The sequence below is a fragment of the Topomyia yanbarensis genome, chromosome 3 (assembly GCF_030247195.1).
Source record: "Topomyia yanbarensis strain Yona2022 chromosome 3, ASM3024719v1, whole genome shotgun sequence".
In the NCBI taxonomy this organism is placed as follows: Eukaryota; Metazoa; Arthropoda; class Insecta; order Diptera; family Culicidae; genus Topomyia; species Topomyia yanbarensis.
Genome location: NC_080672.1, coordinates 154,618,453 through 154,635,390, shown reverse-complemented (window position 1 = coordinate 154,635,390; position 16,938 = coordinate 154,618,453). Strand labels below are relative to the sequence as shown.

General features: G+C 35.1%; 1 protein-coding gene across 33 annotated transcripts in view; it reads left to right on the top strand.

Annotated features, from left to right (window-relative positions):
• The window catches only part of LOC131692185 (protein muscleblind), a 782,320-nt gene that overhangs the window by 725,490 nt on the left and 39,892 nt on the right, over positions 1–16,938 (top strand). For 21 of the 33 annotated variants that reach the window (XR_009305925.1, XR_009305924.1, XR_009305932.1 and 18 more), the window contains 2 exons: positions 1,065–1,250; positions 10,015–10,230. The exons of 1 other annotated variant lie outside the window; for it this stretch is intronic. Coding sequence is in view for 26 of the 32 variants with exons in the window: in XM_058979064.1 (XP_058835047.1) it covers positions 1,065–1,250; positions 10,015–10,230 (402 nt within the window). In the remaining 6 variants the exon portion in view is untranslated. Of the gene's footprint in view, positions 1–1,058; positions 1,251–10,014; positions 10,231–10,322; positions 16,864–16,938 lie in introns of those variants that run through there. 11 more of the 33 variants (XR_009305926.1, XR_009305927.1, XR_009305928.1 and 8 more) reach the window with 3 other exon arrangements.

The window sequence follows — 16,938 nt, the reverse complement described above, 5'->3', positions numbered from 1 at the left end:
CGATGCAAGCTATCCGATTGTGGTATATTTTAGGAAAGGCAACAAACTGCACGTGGTATTTTACTGCGTCTAAGAGGCACTGTTGATCCTGCTTATGTTTGGAAGCTTTGGAAATCGAAGCTGCTTTGCGTAATGTACTCCAGCTAGTGTCTCTGTGTGGGTGTTCTGCATTAGCGTGCAAAGGCCGCATCCGTTTTATCCAGGAGCTGATTCGATGTTATCTGCGTTTTCTAGTTTTCTTTTGGAAATAGCTGCTATTTCTGCTGCTTCCGTCTAGGGTTAGGTAAACATTTTTTTATTTGAGCATGGTCGTGATTCACAGAAAAGTTTTTAATTGTTTGCCTGACCCATTACTCGTAGAGTACCTTTCTTCATTATTATGGCGCGTAATTGCTTTGATATCACGGTGCTTTCAAAGAGTAATTGTCTCCAGAATCGATCAGCAAATCGCTGCCTGTATATCGCTGGTGTATTTTATGGTGTATTAAATTTATAATGAATTTCTTAGTTTTCATTACCACATTTTGGAACACCATTAGATTTTGTTTAGTTTGTCATTGTGAGCCTAAAGTCCTGCTTATTTACTTGTCTTTCGTTCCAACTGCCCTGCAGATGTCGAACAAATAGTCGTCTGGAAGATTCTCTCCATGAAGCCAACCAACTGCTAGAGAAAAACTTGCAAACGATTTTTGCTTGAACATTTATTTTCCACAAAGTCCGCGAACGACTGCCAAGCTTAATTGCATTTTTATGTTAATGTTAAACCGCAATTTTCCACCATGCCAAAAAATAGGAGTGTGAGATTGAACTCGCATTCGTACCAAAAAGTCACCCTCACCAGAGATTCTTACGAACCGCAGGCAACTATCGCTGCTGCTAGTAAACCGCACCGGAAGGAACTCGTCTATCTTCCGCTCTAGCGACAGCAGCAGGGATGGGAGCTGTAGTCGTAAGAGCACTTTTCCGTGCCACGAGCACCACGGACAACCACTGCATATAATAATCGTACGGTTTTTCCTTCTTTTCTTTTCTTTTTTTCCTTCTTTTTCTTTCAACCGACACAGGCAACCAATCCTTACCTGACTAGCATGCCAGCAAGCACGTACAGTCCATACTTTCAACCCGGTCATCTAATGCCGACCCTGCTAGGGCCTGCGGATCCATCCGGCGTGTCCCAGCTGGGGCCCGTCGTGCAGCAGGCCGTAGTTCCGGCGCAACAGCAGAAGATCCCTCGGTCCGATAGGCTCGAGGTAAGCTTGTAACAGTCCTGTTCGCCCTTTTTAAACGCCAATAGTTTTACCCCTCTATATTTTCTTTTCTAAAACAAAACGAAAAAAATATGATCGTTTTACTATACATATGTATTGATCGAATGCTTTAACTGTCCAAATAAAACTAAAGAGACGTATTGCTTTGGTCTCTATCTATTTTTCTGCACCTCACTACTTCTTTGATTCAGTACCGTTTACTATTTTATATTTAAGTGTACATTTTTACTGGAAGTTTACCAAAATGCTATCTTAATTTTTTTGTACATGAATTCTATGGCTGCGTATAGATTTAACTATTGTTTAACATTTTTAGAGTAACAAACGCCTAAACCTTCAAAGAGCATTTGTATGAGTAACTTTCGAAACGGAGACAGTTGTTTTTCGCCAACTATTTTTGAAATTCCTAACGCATCAAATCACTATCGCAAATTGTGAACGTTGCAAACGATGGACGTAGCAGGAGTATACTCCAATGATAAGAAGACTTTGATATGACGTGTCGTTACAGAATTTGACAACATAAATTGACAGAAAAATTGACAAACTTCGCAAAATCATAGCGTAGAAGAGAATTGCAAAGCTAGTATGACATTTCCAATGAGACTTCAAATACTTGTTAGTCTGAACTCGAGCATTTAAAGTCGATTTTGGTTATGAAACTTTAGATAAATTGGTCGCTGTACCGTAGATGTTGAGAACTTGGGATCCGAAGACATCTGAAATTTGAAACAATTAACTTCTGGGTTTGGACATACATACTATTTTAAAATACTGAGCATAACATTTTTCTTGAAGACTTGTGAATCATATCGCAGAATGTTAAAATCGTTGCAAACGCACAAAATGTGCATTAACTTGCACTTGTACTTTTAAAACATGCGAAGCACTTACAGCAACTATGTCTCGAGCGATATTTACATTAACTACACGAACTTTTGGTAAATCTTATTCTACTATCACGTCAAATATTGATGATCTAAAAAAACGCTTTCATCTTCAAATAGATTTATAGTGCAAATCATAAATAACGAAGACCTTTGTGACCATGGAATAGCATAACGCAATATAACAAAAATAAAGTGAATCAACATCTTACGTAGTCTAAATCGTTTTTTTTTATATTTCGATTATAGAGGTTTTAACCTTAAGGTCATTCGCCTCTTCGGGTTAGAAAAATCTCTTATGAAAAATTTCTAACCCTATGTGCGGGGTCGGGACTCGAACCCAGGTGCGCTGCGTACAAGGCAATCGATTTACCAATACGCTACGCCCACCCCCTCTAAATCGTTCTGATGATTAAATTTTGCAATTCTATCGCCTCAACTGAAATCTTTGCGATGTTTCTAGTTACTGCACTATCCAGAGCTCTTCTTGAAATTGCATAGCATTATGGAAAATGCAAAGTTCTATCAATAAAATATCCCACCATCCTCAGATTGTTATCGAATACAATTCAAAATGATCTATATGACCTATGGTTTGAAAACTTATTGACTTAATTCAGGATATAGACATCATGGCCAAAACCCCAGGATTTTTTGGAGAAGGTAACATGTTATGTTTATATGTTCTACCACTCTATCCACAGTCTTCCAAAATGATAATGTTTCAACATTTTTTTATAAAATAAGCATACGCCACGTTCTTGTTTTTTTCTGCGTTTCTATATATCATCCATGATACAACAAAATAAATTCATACAAAAAAACTAAACGGAGGGCGGTCTCCAAAGCTTTCTATAGCTTTTTTATTGAAATTGGTTGTTATTTAGTAGGATGTGTTATCAATTAGCAGGTTAGATTCGTGGACCTATGAAAGTTTAAAAAGAGTCAAAGAAAAGAGATAAAACTAAATAAACAAGAAAACGTTCGATTCTCATGCAAATCCATTCCAATAAAGATAGATAAAAACATTTTGAATTTTTTCAATGGTTAAGTATAACTTTTATAATACGGAATCATTCGATGAAGCTTTGCGTAAACAAGTTTTTCTAACTATATGAATTACTATTTATTTATCACAGCAATAGTAAATTGTAAAATATGCTGAGTTTCTTGATAGTTGCGAAATCTTCGAACTGATACTCAACGTTGAAACAAGTACAAAAACATTTGCTTAACATGATTGTTGCAGGTTTTAAATAGCCACTTCACCACTTGGAATTACTTCGGACACGTTGTACCATTCCAAAACACAATATTTAAAAAAAATCGGTATAGCTTGTACTCAACATTGTGGGGCAAGAATCCTCGATTTACCTATAACACGTTATGGTATCGTTGTCGCATCCAGTAGAAATTCAAAGTTATTACTGGATAAAGCTTTTTATAAACAAATGCAAAAAAAAACATTCTGGCTATTAGTTCATAGATGTAGATAAGTTTCGTATATAGTTTTGAAAATAGTCATATCTTCTTTAGTGCTTGCAATTGTCTAAACATATTTCTGTAGCCCATCTGTTGTTAATATTCACTAGTATGCATACTATTACAAGTAAAAAGGCGACCCGTTTCGAAAGTTCCTCAAGCAAGACTAATTAAACCAATAAGTTACGCTGTATATAATTTAGTTAAGTAATCTAGAAACTGTGTACAGTATTTATTTACCTACAAAGCTAAGACCGAAAAGCATAATGGAATGACTGAGCAGTATTTCTATATTAATTCATAATATGGAGTTAGTTGCCTATAAAAAAACAACCAAGCCATCAAAAAAAACAATTACAAACTCAGTGTCTAGCATCCGTATGATCAATTCTTACTATGTTTCGTAACTCAACTGAATGAGAAAGGTCAGTCAGTACAGTTTCGGTGTCGTAATAAAAATGTACCTAATAACTGCCTGATTCGTCCGCTGTGCTGATTGACTAATTCCTTGTATTCAACTCAAATGTTCGCTTCAGCGCACGTTCGTTAGTTACTTAGTTGATTGTATGTTCTACACTCTTTAAAAAAATATGTCTAGAGGCAATCGTTTCAGCTAGTTATCTGTTAATGTTCGATCTAACCAATTGATACGTGCCAAACTGGAATGTGTTTCAAATGTCTAGCAAAGTACAATACTTCTAAAAGGTTTCTTTAATTTTTTTACGAAATCGACAATGATATCAATAACAGATTTTATTTAATTTTTTTTATTTTCTCACTTTTGTAATAACCAAACCACATCACATCAGGCGCCAGTATTCTTTGACAACCAGTTGAAAATCGCAATCAATCCTGCCTCCTGCCAGAGCACGAAAAGTCCAATTTGTTACCTTAATGTGATCTGCATTTTACGCCTATCCAACTATACGTATCCACCCACTTTACCAGTTCCCTCTCGGTGCGTGGATATTTGAGTGTATGCACTGCCAGGTCATGTCGTTTATCACCATATTTCACGCCGAATGTGTAAATTTGTTCTTCCCCGATGATGTTGAGCATGTGATTTTTGATGACTTTTTTGCAAACAATCATTGTAGGTCGCACTAGTTGATGTAGACTGTCCTAGTCTGCAGCTAGAAGTTATTCAAAGGTTGGCAAACCGTACGACGGACATCAGACAGTGTGATGTGGCGTGCGGTTGTATGCCGAGAAAAAGGGAAAAGCCGTGTGCATTTTGTCGAGCATACCGACCAAGCACCAGTTGGCGCGAAACCAGATCCGGAAAATTGTCACCGACAGCAAATGAAAAATATGGCATCTTTCGTTGATAAATTGATCGTAAAGTCCTGTCGCACGAGTACATCAATTAAACTTGCCTAAAAAATTGCTACCAGAATGTTTTTGGAAGCTGGAGAACTTAAACGATTGTGAACTCAAGGCGGAAAGCAGTTCGATTCATTTCGATTTACACATTAAGCACGGTCGCTTGCCGGAAATAGTTGGAAAATTAAAGCCAATTAGTGAGTTAGTACAATGCAAGTTTCCCAATTAATTTGCACGCTATTGGGTATGCGGGGAAGCTTATGAGAATAAAACATGTCTTTAATTTATTCAGCCTATTTGATCAGTTCATACCATTCTATATAGGAAGAATTGGTCATTTACCACGATAGACAAATGAAAATGCATGTTTTTCTCAGCATTTATTTGATTACAATATGGCAGTTGAACGAACTGTAATGTTACATCAAATAACAGTTTCTACTAGGACTTGTTCATTAAATCTAAGAACCTGTTCGAATATGTACTAGCAAGCTAACACGATACAATTGCACACGTCATGTCTGATAATGCCGTTCGGCATCACACATGGAGAATGGGTTAACACCATAATTTTTTACCTAGAAGAGTCTTGAGAGAAATCCTAGACCTTATCTTTACCTTTTTGCCTAGAATAGCCCAGAAGAAAATCCAATTCGTTGCACTTTACACTCTACATCTGAGCTCGACCTAATGTAAGTTCAAGAAGTTCAGAAAATCTCCTTTTTTGATGATCTAGACTAACGAACAATATCAAATAGTTCGTTTGAAGATTTGTATCAGAAATTTAGTTTTTTTTTCATCTATATTCCATAAACCTTTTCAGAAATCTGTCGTTTTAAAATAGTTGTATTTCATTTAAAATCGATGTATAAATATGTACATGTCATCGAATTGAATTCAAAGTTATTGACTGAATAAATGCTTGCTTCCATTCATTATCCTTTGATAGTGCGACAAAACCTGCAACAGACATGTTGGTCCACGTGGAGTCGCGGCAAAGCAATATGTTTACGCCTTCAATTCGTCGTTCGAAATCGTGGACGTGGAAGAACTTAGTTACAAATGACGGGCCAATTTTTCCTCGATGGCAAACGTATTACTTTAATAAGGTGCAGTAGGGCATTGCAAAAAAATTTTTTTTTTGAATTCTCAAAGGCCCCCCCTCTCATATTGTGACAAATGTCAAAGTAAGCTCAGATGCCAAATTTCACATCATTTGGACAATTTTAGACCCCCGCCCACTTCGCTTGAAATTTTTTGAAATTGGTACTATGGGAAAATATGGAGGAAAAATACATTAAATGCTATAACTTTTGAAGTAGCAATCAGAAAATTACAATTTATACCTCTTTTGAAAGGAAATAATCTAAGTATTTGAATGAAGATATATTTGTTTCTTGAAAAATTCGGGAAAGTGGGGTACTGGGTCATTTTGGCCCCAAAATCCCCTATTTTTAATGATTTTTCTGCTCCGTGATGCAAATCATACATATTTTGTAGTTTTTCTAATGTGAAAAAATCTCAGAAATCGAACGGAACCCTTTTGACCTTAGTTCGAATACGAGAAGTTTGGGTTATAGGGCTTTTTGTCAGTCATATTAAATTTTATCATTTTCTCATGCATATATCTCTATTATTCTTCAATCAATTTTCATAAAATGTAACTTATTGAACGTGTAAAATTCTGAGGAATAAAACAAAAATAAAAACGTTAAAGGTAAAATTCAGAAACATCAAACTTTTTTATATTAACTCTACAAATCTCACTTTTTTCATTATTTGTCCTAATACCTCAACTTCCCCTATTTTTCCAGGAATGAAACTTTTCTCATGTGATCCATAAGCATATTTTGCACTAAAAGTAGTAAATTAAATAAGAATTTTGTTGTTAAATAGAGATAATATGTGCGATTTTATGATAAAAATGTGAAATCGACACTATATGTCAGATAATTTGATGTTCCTGAATTTTACTGGTAACGAATCTATTTTTGTTATAATCCTAAGGATTTTCCACGTTCAATAAGGTATAGTTTATGAAAATTGAGTGAAGAATAATAGAGATATATTCACGAGAAAATGATGAAGTTTAATATGAATGTCAAAAGGCCATTTAACCCCAACTTCTCGTATTCGGACTAAGGTCAAAAGGATTCCGTTCGATTTCTGAGATTTTTTTACATTAGAAAAACTACAAAATATGTATGATTTGCATCACGGAGCAGAAAAATCATTAAAAATAGGGGATTTTGAGGCCAAAATGACCCAGTACCCCACTTTCCCGTATTTTTCTAGGAACAAGTATATCTCCATTCAAATACTACGATTATTTCGTTCCAAAAGAGGCATAAATTTTAATTTTCTGATTGCTACTTCAAAAGTTATAGCATTCAATGTATTTTTCCTCCATATTTTCCCATAGTACCAATGCAGTCGACTTGACTTAAAACCTTTTACTATCCCAAAATATATCACGATTGGTTTTAGGCAAAATGGTTCTCTCCTGCAAGAGAATTTTTTCAAACAATTTGGATTTTGGCTAACTTAGCGAATTTTTGGATTTTGGGATTAAACCATCGCCAACAGGCATTGTAATTCTCACTGACTCACGTCAGAAGAAGCTTATCCGACGTCCAACTTTTCAGGGATAAGTTAAGTCGCAAAATTCTCCGTCTCCACAAATAGCGTGGGAATAATTTTTCCGATACTATTTTTCAGATTTGTTCCTTCTTACTGGAGAAGGTAATAATATTTTATTTTCGTGGAAATTAATAAAAATGTCAAAATATACACTTCATTTTCAAGAAAAACGACGGAGAAGTACGTTAGACTTGTTTTGTCGTGTTTTGGAATAGCGCCAGAAAACCGGACTCGTTTACTCATATGTATGATAAATATAATGCCTGATCGCCAATTATTACAAAAATTGGTGTGAATTTTTGAGAATGAATCGAACACCTGATTGAAAACGACAGGCATCTAACTAGTTAACTTTTTTGGCGATAATACACGTTCACAAGTGCACCAAACGAGCGAGGAACTGATGGAAATCGGATTTATCACTGCCAGAATACGCCTTTAAAAATATTAATAGTTTTGGATACAGGGACTACCTCCTTTTGAACTGGCGGCACGGTGTATTCTTGCACCTATTAGTGATATTTTAAAAAAGCTGGAATTATACTTTATTGTTATGATAAATGATGTTTATACATGCTACAAACAGAAACCTACCCAACGAAATGGTACGCAAAAATCCTGTTACATTCCGGACATTCTATATAAGTCCATATTCGGCAAACATTCAAATTTATTCGTAGAACCTATTTTCTACACAACAACAATCTATTTTATATCTTTATTATTAGTTTGTGTAATCAGAAGTTCTGTACATCTTTAGAAGATAATTGAGATTGAAATAAAACCAAACCAATAAAGCAACGTGCAATGACACTTGAGACACATTTAGTTGAGGCAGGTAATATTTCACTTAATTTTTTAAATATCTTGCTATTTTTTAACCATTCAGATATGCAACTAGAAGATACCTTAGTTACAAGCCTGACATTCGTTAACTTTCTTTTAATAGTTGATAATAACACACACATTGGTGTCCTAATAAGTTCGTGCTACTTGAAACAAAACACCGTTCATTCAGAATGAATAAAAAAATTGAATTTTATTTATATTCTAAAAATACTTAAGTCAATGATGCTTCAAACTCAAGCAGAACAAAAAAGTTAGAGTAGCGAAGACACCATCCACGTGAATAGTTGATTACGCGGTATTGAAAATACGTGTTGCGAGAAAGCTAATTTCCATAGTCGTTAGTAGGAAAACTTGTCGAAATATAATGTTGATTTTTTTCAAACAAGTTAGTCAATAGGATAGTGAATGCACCTTCTTTACTTGCTGTTATTCCGGATTCAAAATCTGTTTACCACTTTTGTAGTGTACCAAGAAATTCATAACACTTTAGAACTTTCCATCCGTTCTATGGTTAGCCTAGTGTCTCAAACCATGTACTTCCAACCAAAACAGAACCGTTCGTTCGTCCCGCCATTCAATCTCTGTCACACTGAACACTATCACACTAATTTTTACTAGTTATAATTCCTCGTACAATGACCCCTTCTGTCTCTTCGTTTTCATTTACTCCTCTTTCTACACTACTTATCAGTACCGCTCACCCACTATTTGTTATTGATAGCCTTGTTCTAAAATAAAATACCTACTCCAACAACCCTGTCATACACAACGATCTCGTGATGTTTCAAATGCGACAGATGTCATCTGCATGGTTCTAAGAGTTGTACAATGCTGTATGTCGCGGAAACCGCCTACTACCAAAAAAACGCTATAGGAACCGCGATTTTCAAAAGTATTTCCACGAGCAACGCGACTGTCTCGAAAAAAATAGAAGAAGAAGAAAGGATCAAAATTCAGCACTGCTGCAAACATTTTTTGCGTGCGCTTTCAAATTTTCTCATTTGTTGATATAGTTTCTGCATCTCTGCCTACAAGATTATCTAAAACTATTTTTGAGTTTCTTATGCCACACGTTCTAACCACTTTTTTTCGCTCGATTCTGTACGCTGCAAAAGACCGCAAGGACTTTTGCAACTAGAAGAAATCGATATTATAAATATTCCGCTAGCAAGTTTTATGTTTTGTATCGCTCAATTATTCGTAAAAGACTTTTGTTTGTTTAACTACTCAAATAACACATTTTTAATGAACTGCTTCAAAAACGTTTTTGTTTGTTGCCAGATTTTTTACCGATTCACTGCAACCGTGGTCGATGTGTTTTTTTAAATAATTGATACTTATACGCAAACTTATAATATCTCAATATTTGTTTGTTTTCGTTTTTTGGCAAGCAACTAAAATTTGCAATTAGCATACTTTTTTGCAAAACAAAAAAAAACAAAGCTACTTAACTGCATATGAAGCAAAACTACCATTTTAAACCCTACTAGTAAACACCAACTTTTTAACTTACCAACATTGAAAATCAAAGAAGACAAACATCAATTAGCAGATAATGTCTTTAGGTATGTCGCGAATTCATGCGCGGTGCCTGCAAGCGAGCGGAGTCCGAATGCCGTTTTGCTCATCCTCAGGAGAGCGTTACAACACACGAAGACGGTTCCGTCACGGTGTGCATGGATGCCGTGAAGGGTAGATGCGCTCGTGAACCTTGTCGCTACTTCCATCCTCCTTTGCACCTGCAGGCTCAAATAAAAGCAGCGCAGTCACGCGCAACCGCGGTATGGCTACCTTTAATACAAAACCAAGAAAAAAACATTTTTCTTCTACTGTTTTCCTTTTTTGTCTCGTTTCTTTTCTCTCATTCTTTCAGTTTCCCGTCTAATCACTAACAATCTCGTCACCTACTTATCTACCACAATTCATTTGTACTTCTAATCTGTTTCTTTTGCCATTCATTAATGAAATGTTCTTTGTTCTGATTTTATTTCTGTTCAATTTTGTTCGAAAACAAACATTCGAAACCAATGTTTTGATTTCTCGTTTTGACAACTAACACAAACACACGTGCACTCTAATCTCACAGCCCTCGCGATATTTCGTCAGCTCCCTGGCACCATGCACCATGTGTAGCCACCCCACCACATTTTAATCATTCAACTCCCCATGACACTGCTCCTACTGGTAGTAAACCGTAGACTCCTTAATAATCGTAGTAAACTGAACCGCATAATTCATATCTGTACACGTCAACAATAAGAAAGAAAGCAAGGTTGGAGCACCATTTTCGCCGAAACAACACAAGATACATCTACTCGTCAACATCCGCCGCTAGTAACACTTGCTGCGTTTTGGCTTCGATGCGCAAATGTCGCCACATAATGAGTGCCAAACATTACAGAAAGTTTGCTGATACCGCTCCTGCTGTTACTATTAGGCCGTCTGCAGTTCGAATCGATCTGCATTGTTTTCCAATTTTCCGTTCGAACAGAAGTCTCATTACAACTTCGGCATTTGCAGCTCTTGTTTACATTTTAATATTTCAGCTGCCAGTACTATCTCTTCTTTCTTTCTCGTTATTGATAGTTGTGTGTTTTCTCCCATAAAGTTTCCATCTGAGTATCATCTCATATCACCCTTAGTACGAAACTATGCATGCAGTTCTGTGTTCTAAAACATTTGAATCTTACTCAGCCATCTCGGATTTGCAAAAGTGTTTTCTCATGTTTCAACTCTTCTTCATCAACGAAATATCTATTACTACTACATTCTTTTGGCTTAAAGCAGGTTCATTCTGCCAATGCAGAGATTATGAACGGAGTTATATAGATCAACGTGCCCAGTAGACTAGAGTTTTTAGATAAGTTAGTACTATTAGAAACTTAGTAGAGTAGAACCTAACTAAGGAGTAGCTCCATTTCTAAGGCATAGATGTGCGGATATACTTATGAAGAAATGTAAATCCGTTTTTACATTGTGAAGAATGTGATTTTTAGGTAATATAAGAGTTCTTGCGAAAACACAGTGCGGAATAATGGGTGAAGCGCACCCCGTTGTTATGATGCATTTTACCCTCGCACAGATGCGTTTTGCCCACCTATTTTTCAAAGAGTAATTTACAATGATTTTGAAAAATTGAATATTTTTCATGTTTTTGAATATCTTGCAAAGCATTATGATTGTGATTACAAAGAAAAACAGTTGTTAAATGGTATCATTAATTAAATTCTCCCAAATAATGTTCTATAGTTTAGTTATGATTATACTTCGTTAGAGAGTGTGTTTAACCCCATCTTCCCCTATATGTGATATGGAAAGTAACATGGACGCGAATATGTACGGCAATCATTTCGAGAATATTGTTTTTAGAAGACAATTTGAACGGCGGATGATCAGGAACCTTCTCTGTACGAATCTATTTAAAAATAGTGAGATGAAATTGCAAATTAAATTAATGGTTATCTTCAATACATTTACTTTTACATACATTGGCGATTCAAACGAAGCTTTTCGGTTCAGTTTTTCATAACAAAACTCCGCTATGTCAAGCTTTTTCGGACTAATTCTTTCTGCATTGATAAAATTTATTTACTCTTGAATTAGTACGAAAAATCACCAACTTCCTGACAATTCAACAAAACTCTATATAATATATGTACATAAGGGGAGCTTCAGCGAATGTGTTATCAAGTAGATTGTTCTCATTTGAAGTTTGCGACACTAAGGACTGTTCATTTTATAAAGTGGATTTTTGTAATGAAGTAGTTTATGTTTGTTTTCTTCTTAAAAAAAATTCTCAAACTTTTCTATTGATGCCATCCAAGATATTCTGCCCAACATTAGAGGCCGTTTATAAACCAAGTAGATTCATAAGGAGGACGGATGGTCTGTCAAAATCTATATTTGTCTACGATGCAGGAGGGTGTTTCTGCAAACGTTTCTCTACGTAGACTTTGATTTTTTGTTCTCCTTGTATTATTAATTACAAATTAAATTAATTTATGCGTACACTTCAAAGCTAGTGCACTGTTGAAGTATCTACTTTTTAGGTGACTACTTAATCCAGAACTTTGGTGAATTTGTTGGAGAAAAAAACAACTCGATATGTTGTTGTTTCTTGCGTACTGTAGGGTCTTCTACTACGCGAATAACTGGGGAAATGAAAAAGGAATGCGCATAGTAAAAATCCCATAGCTTACGGGATTTGTACTGATTGGGGCTGTGGTCGCATTTTTTGTCTGCGATAACGTTTAGCGCCATATTTTTTGGGAAAAGTTATTTTACTTACATTTAAGAGCAATTTGATATCAAATTAGTTGAGAACTTTGCCGCCAGGGGTGCTATAAAAGAGACTAAATAAATCAAACTTCCAAACAAAATGCTGAGCGATAAATGTCGTTAAACGTGTAATTTATTATGGCATTTGATTGAAATACACTATCATAAATCTGGATTGGGATTGCAGCTCGAGAAGCTTTTCAAAAATTCATCTATGGGTTCATAACTTCACATTGAATAAGTAAATGGGAGAAGAAATCCCAAAACTGGTCTTTTAAGACAATGATCCTCCCTAGTACTTCAAGACTTATTTTATTTTTCGAATGTATAGAACCTAATGCGATTAGTAATAAACGATGATGTGTTTGTTCCAATTTAATAACGCGACTGAACGAAACCGATGCAACCTAAAATCAATTACTTAATGTAGCGTTGTTTGATACAATCTCATCATTCTTCCTCAAGAAAACGATCAACTCTGACTATCTTGTAGCGGTCTTTCAAAATTTATTGCTTTGGGTTCATTAACAGAAATAACGCCATTAGCTGCAAGTTGTCATCAATATCATTGACGTCAAAACTGTAGGAAATGTGGAAATTGTGGAAGATTCATGCATCTTTATCTGAATGTAGCGAAATGATCATACGAAAAATGCATGTGCTTTGCTGACAATAAAATGAACAAATAATTACTCATTATTGGTGAAAGCCCACATTGACGTAGCTTCTCCGAAAAAGACATGAATGAAAACTAAGTCGAAACCCCCTTTTATGCCTAAGAACACATACGCTTTTTTTCTTTAGTAAATGAGTTGGAATTTTAATAAATGTTTCGTTCCTTTACTTCTCCGGAAACCAAACTGGGTATCTGGGTAGCTGTTCCCCTCAACCCAATGATCGAGACTTTGTGGGATTATTTTATCAAAAAATTACAATTGAAATCTGACGACACGGGTTATTGTCGAAGGCTGTTTAATGAATGATATTCTGTGTAGGATCATAACCTGGACAAACTATACTGACAAAATTAAAAATTCAACGGTTCGAGAAATCTTTGAGCGCATAATGATGTCTTATATGGTAATTCTATATCTGACTGCCTACATCAAGCAATATCTGAAAATTCAATCCAATCACATTCAATATGAAGGATAGAAATAATTCGACCTTTCGTTTAAATCTAAGTTTGTCAAAATAGTTTGACCCAATTTTCGAGAAATCGTTTATTTTTTACCTTATTATTTAAAAAACTTGACATAAATCTGAATACCTCACGTTTAATTTTCATTTGAATAATAATATATACTATAATATACTTCTTGTTAATTGCACATTTTCACAAATAAAAGAAATATTTATAAATGGCCCTAGTGGTCATACATTTTTACAATTGAAATTTACAATTTCATACAATTTTAATCCCAATTTTCTTGAATTCTTCGAAGTAATAAATTTGTCAGCCTTCCTTCAACAGCTCGGAGCAGTTTAGTGAATTATTCCATTTTGCGACAAAATTGATAGCTTGGTTTTTGAGTTTCACCATTGATTGTGCTCATTATGAAAAAAGATGCCACACGAACAGATCGCTTGTTACACGTTTCGCCGAGTTTTCCCGATCTCGTCGCTGTTGTGCTATCTTATGACAAGCGCCATTTAGCACATTTCGAGAAAAACGATTTTTAAAGTTTGAGATTGAATATCTTGAAACTTATAAATGGTATAAACAATCCAAAGAAGACAATTGATGCTTCTATCTGTTCTGCATTAATCTCTCAAATATTACGAAGATCGGTTGACTATGTTGCGAGTTTTTACTATGAATGTAAACAAAAGTCGCACTCACACGTGTCATAGGCGTGTATTGATGACAAAATTTGTATGACGTGTCATAATCGTGCATGGAAAATTTTCCATAGAAAAAAATCATCACTTTTTAACTTTTATTCATATCTTTGGGTTCATATGGTCTATAAACATTCGGTGAAATGCATTTTAAAGGAAATGAGTCAGGCAATCTAGAAAAAATGGTTATTCTCGATTACAGTGTTGCCAAATATATTTTATTTCCAGTTCAAAAGTAAAACTGTGTTTTTCTCACAACTCGTATAATTTTCTTTCGAAAATGTTTATGCCATTGTGTTCCTCAGACATTTTCACACATAAACCCGTCTAAAACTTCAATATAACTTGAGCCAATCCCTAGATATAGTGATTTGAAGCAAAAAACTCACAATTTCTTATCATGTTTCTAGCTATATCTAAGTAACCAAGCAGAATTTCAAAATTCTGAAAACGCCACTTTGTAGAGATTTTTCAAATAAGTAATGTGGCATATCTAACTCAGTTTACCCCAAAATGGCGTTTGTCATAAGATAGCACAACAGCGACGATCTGTTTAATCTAACGTCATCTGTAGCATCTTCCTTAGTACCGTATTATAAAATTGTGAGCCTAGCAGCGAACAATTATTAACTTTTACATGAATCCTATCATCTATTACAATACATCGTTTCGCCTCTCAGACGAATATGTTGAACAAAAATTGGTACCGTCTTTTGAAAATAAATAAAAAATCTGTTTTTCTATTCTTTTTGGTGTTATTTGTTTCCTGTAGAAGTTTATGTGGTTCCTCTTTTTAATATTTTGCACTGTCTCTTTGCTAATGTCCAATACCGCGAACTGAAAGCTTCTTATTTGGTGTCAGGAGGTGCTGGGCAGCGTTTTTCTTTTTGTAGTTTATGGGACCGAAATATACTGTCCCACTTTTTGAATCATGTTGTGCACTGCAAACTTACAACACTTCGCGATGTTAATCTCCTCACGCTTCAACAGGATCTCCGTGAACGAATTTTGCAGAAATTATTTACGAAACGGATTAGTAACTCGGCCCATGCTTACATTAAATTACGTATTTTTTGACAGTTTTCAAATATGTTGCCGAAATACACATAATTGTTCACACGATAAGGATGACTTCATAATTTTCCATCAGGTTGTGGAGCAGAGACAGCAACAAACCTTATAAAACGAACAGTCCTTAACCGTAACAATCTACCTTCGCTCGATGAATTGGCATATTACATACACATACTATATTTCGAGTTGTTTTGATCTTTGAAATCAGATTGATTATCATTATCATTATATTTTTCATTATTATGATCATCATCATCATCTTCATCATCACCGTAGCCAATAAATTCGGGTATAGTTGCGCATCGGAGACGGACGCATACCAGGACCGCACTCCGAATTTCGAAACAAAAGGATTTTTGTATACAAGCATGTACGAAAAAGTCGTTTCGACGTGGTTGCATATGACCACAGATTTTCAAGTTGGTATATGTTGGACCGCCACCCTCCAAGTCCAATGCTTACCGCACGATATCTTTCTTGGTTGCTCACAGCAACGGCTGAATTAAAATTAATTAAATTTTCCAGTTTTCCTACTACATTCAAACCATAGTTCATCCCATCAATACAATTTCACATATATAAAAAAAAGAAATGGACGATCTATATTTTACCTGTCTTTGAATAAATTTCACTAATAATTGAAACTAATTGAAACTAATAGTCATAAAAAGTAGTCCCAAGTGATTATTGCGTCCGTTACCCTTGAGGCCTGAAGCATCTATCCTAGTTTTACTATCTAGCCCTAAGTATAGCAGTAAGTTTAGTTCGGCAAAAGTTGAGCAACAAACCATCCAACAAAAATATTGCAGTGGCTTCAGAAGATCTTCGGTGCAACTTACATAAAATATAAGCGCTAGAATTGAACAAAACCGCTTCAAACTTATTATGATGAAAACAAATTATTTGGATACCACACAAATGAGTTTTTTTTTAAATTAAAGAATAAATACTGTGCAGCTGCAAGCTTTTTAGCGAGCTCTTACTTGCAGACATGCTTTCACAATCAAAACCATTCTATTATCATTTCACTGTCCCGTTAAACAGATTACTCACAACTTTTAATCTTTGACCATTATATATAATTATTTCACTCTCACTATCATTTATTTGTATTGTTTTCTTTTCATTTTCACATAAAAAACTATTTAATTAAATGCTTGTTATGCTTCTTTTTCTTATTCTCAAACCATCACTACAATCAATTCAAACACAACAACAAACACCCCCACATGACCACTACCAATCGAAACCACCCCACCCCTCAAATATCTGAACCCATGAAACCGAATCTTCCA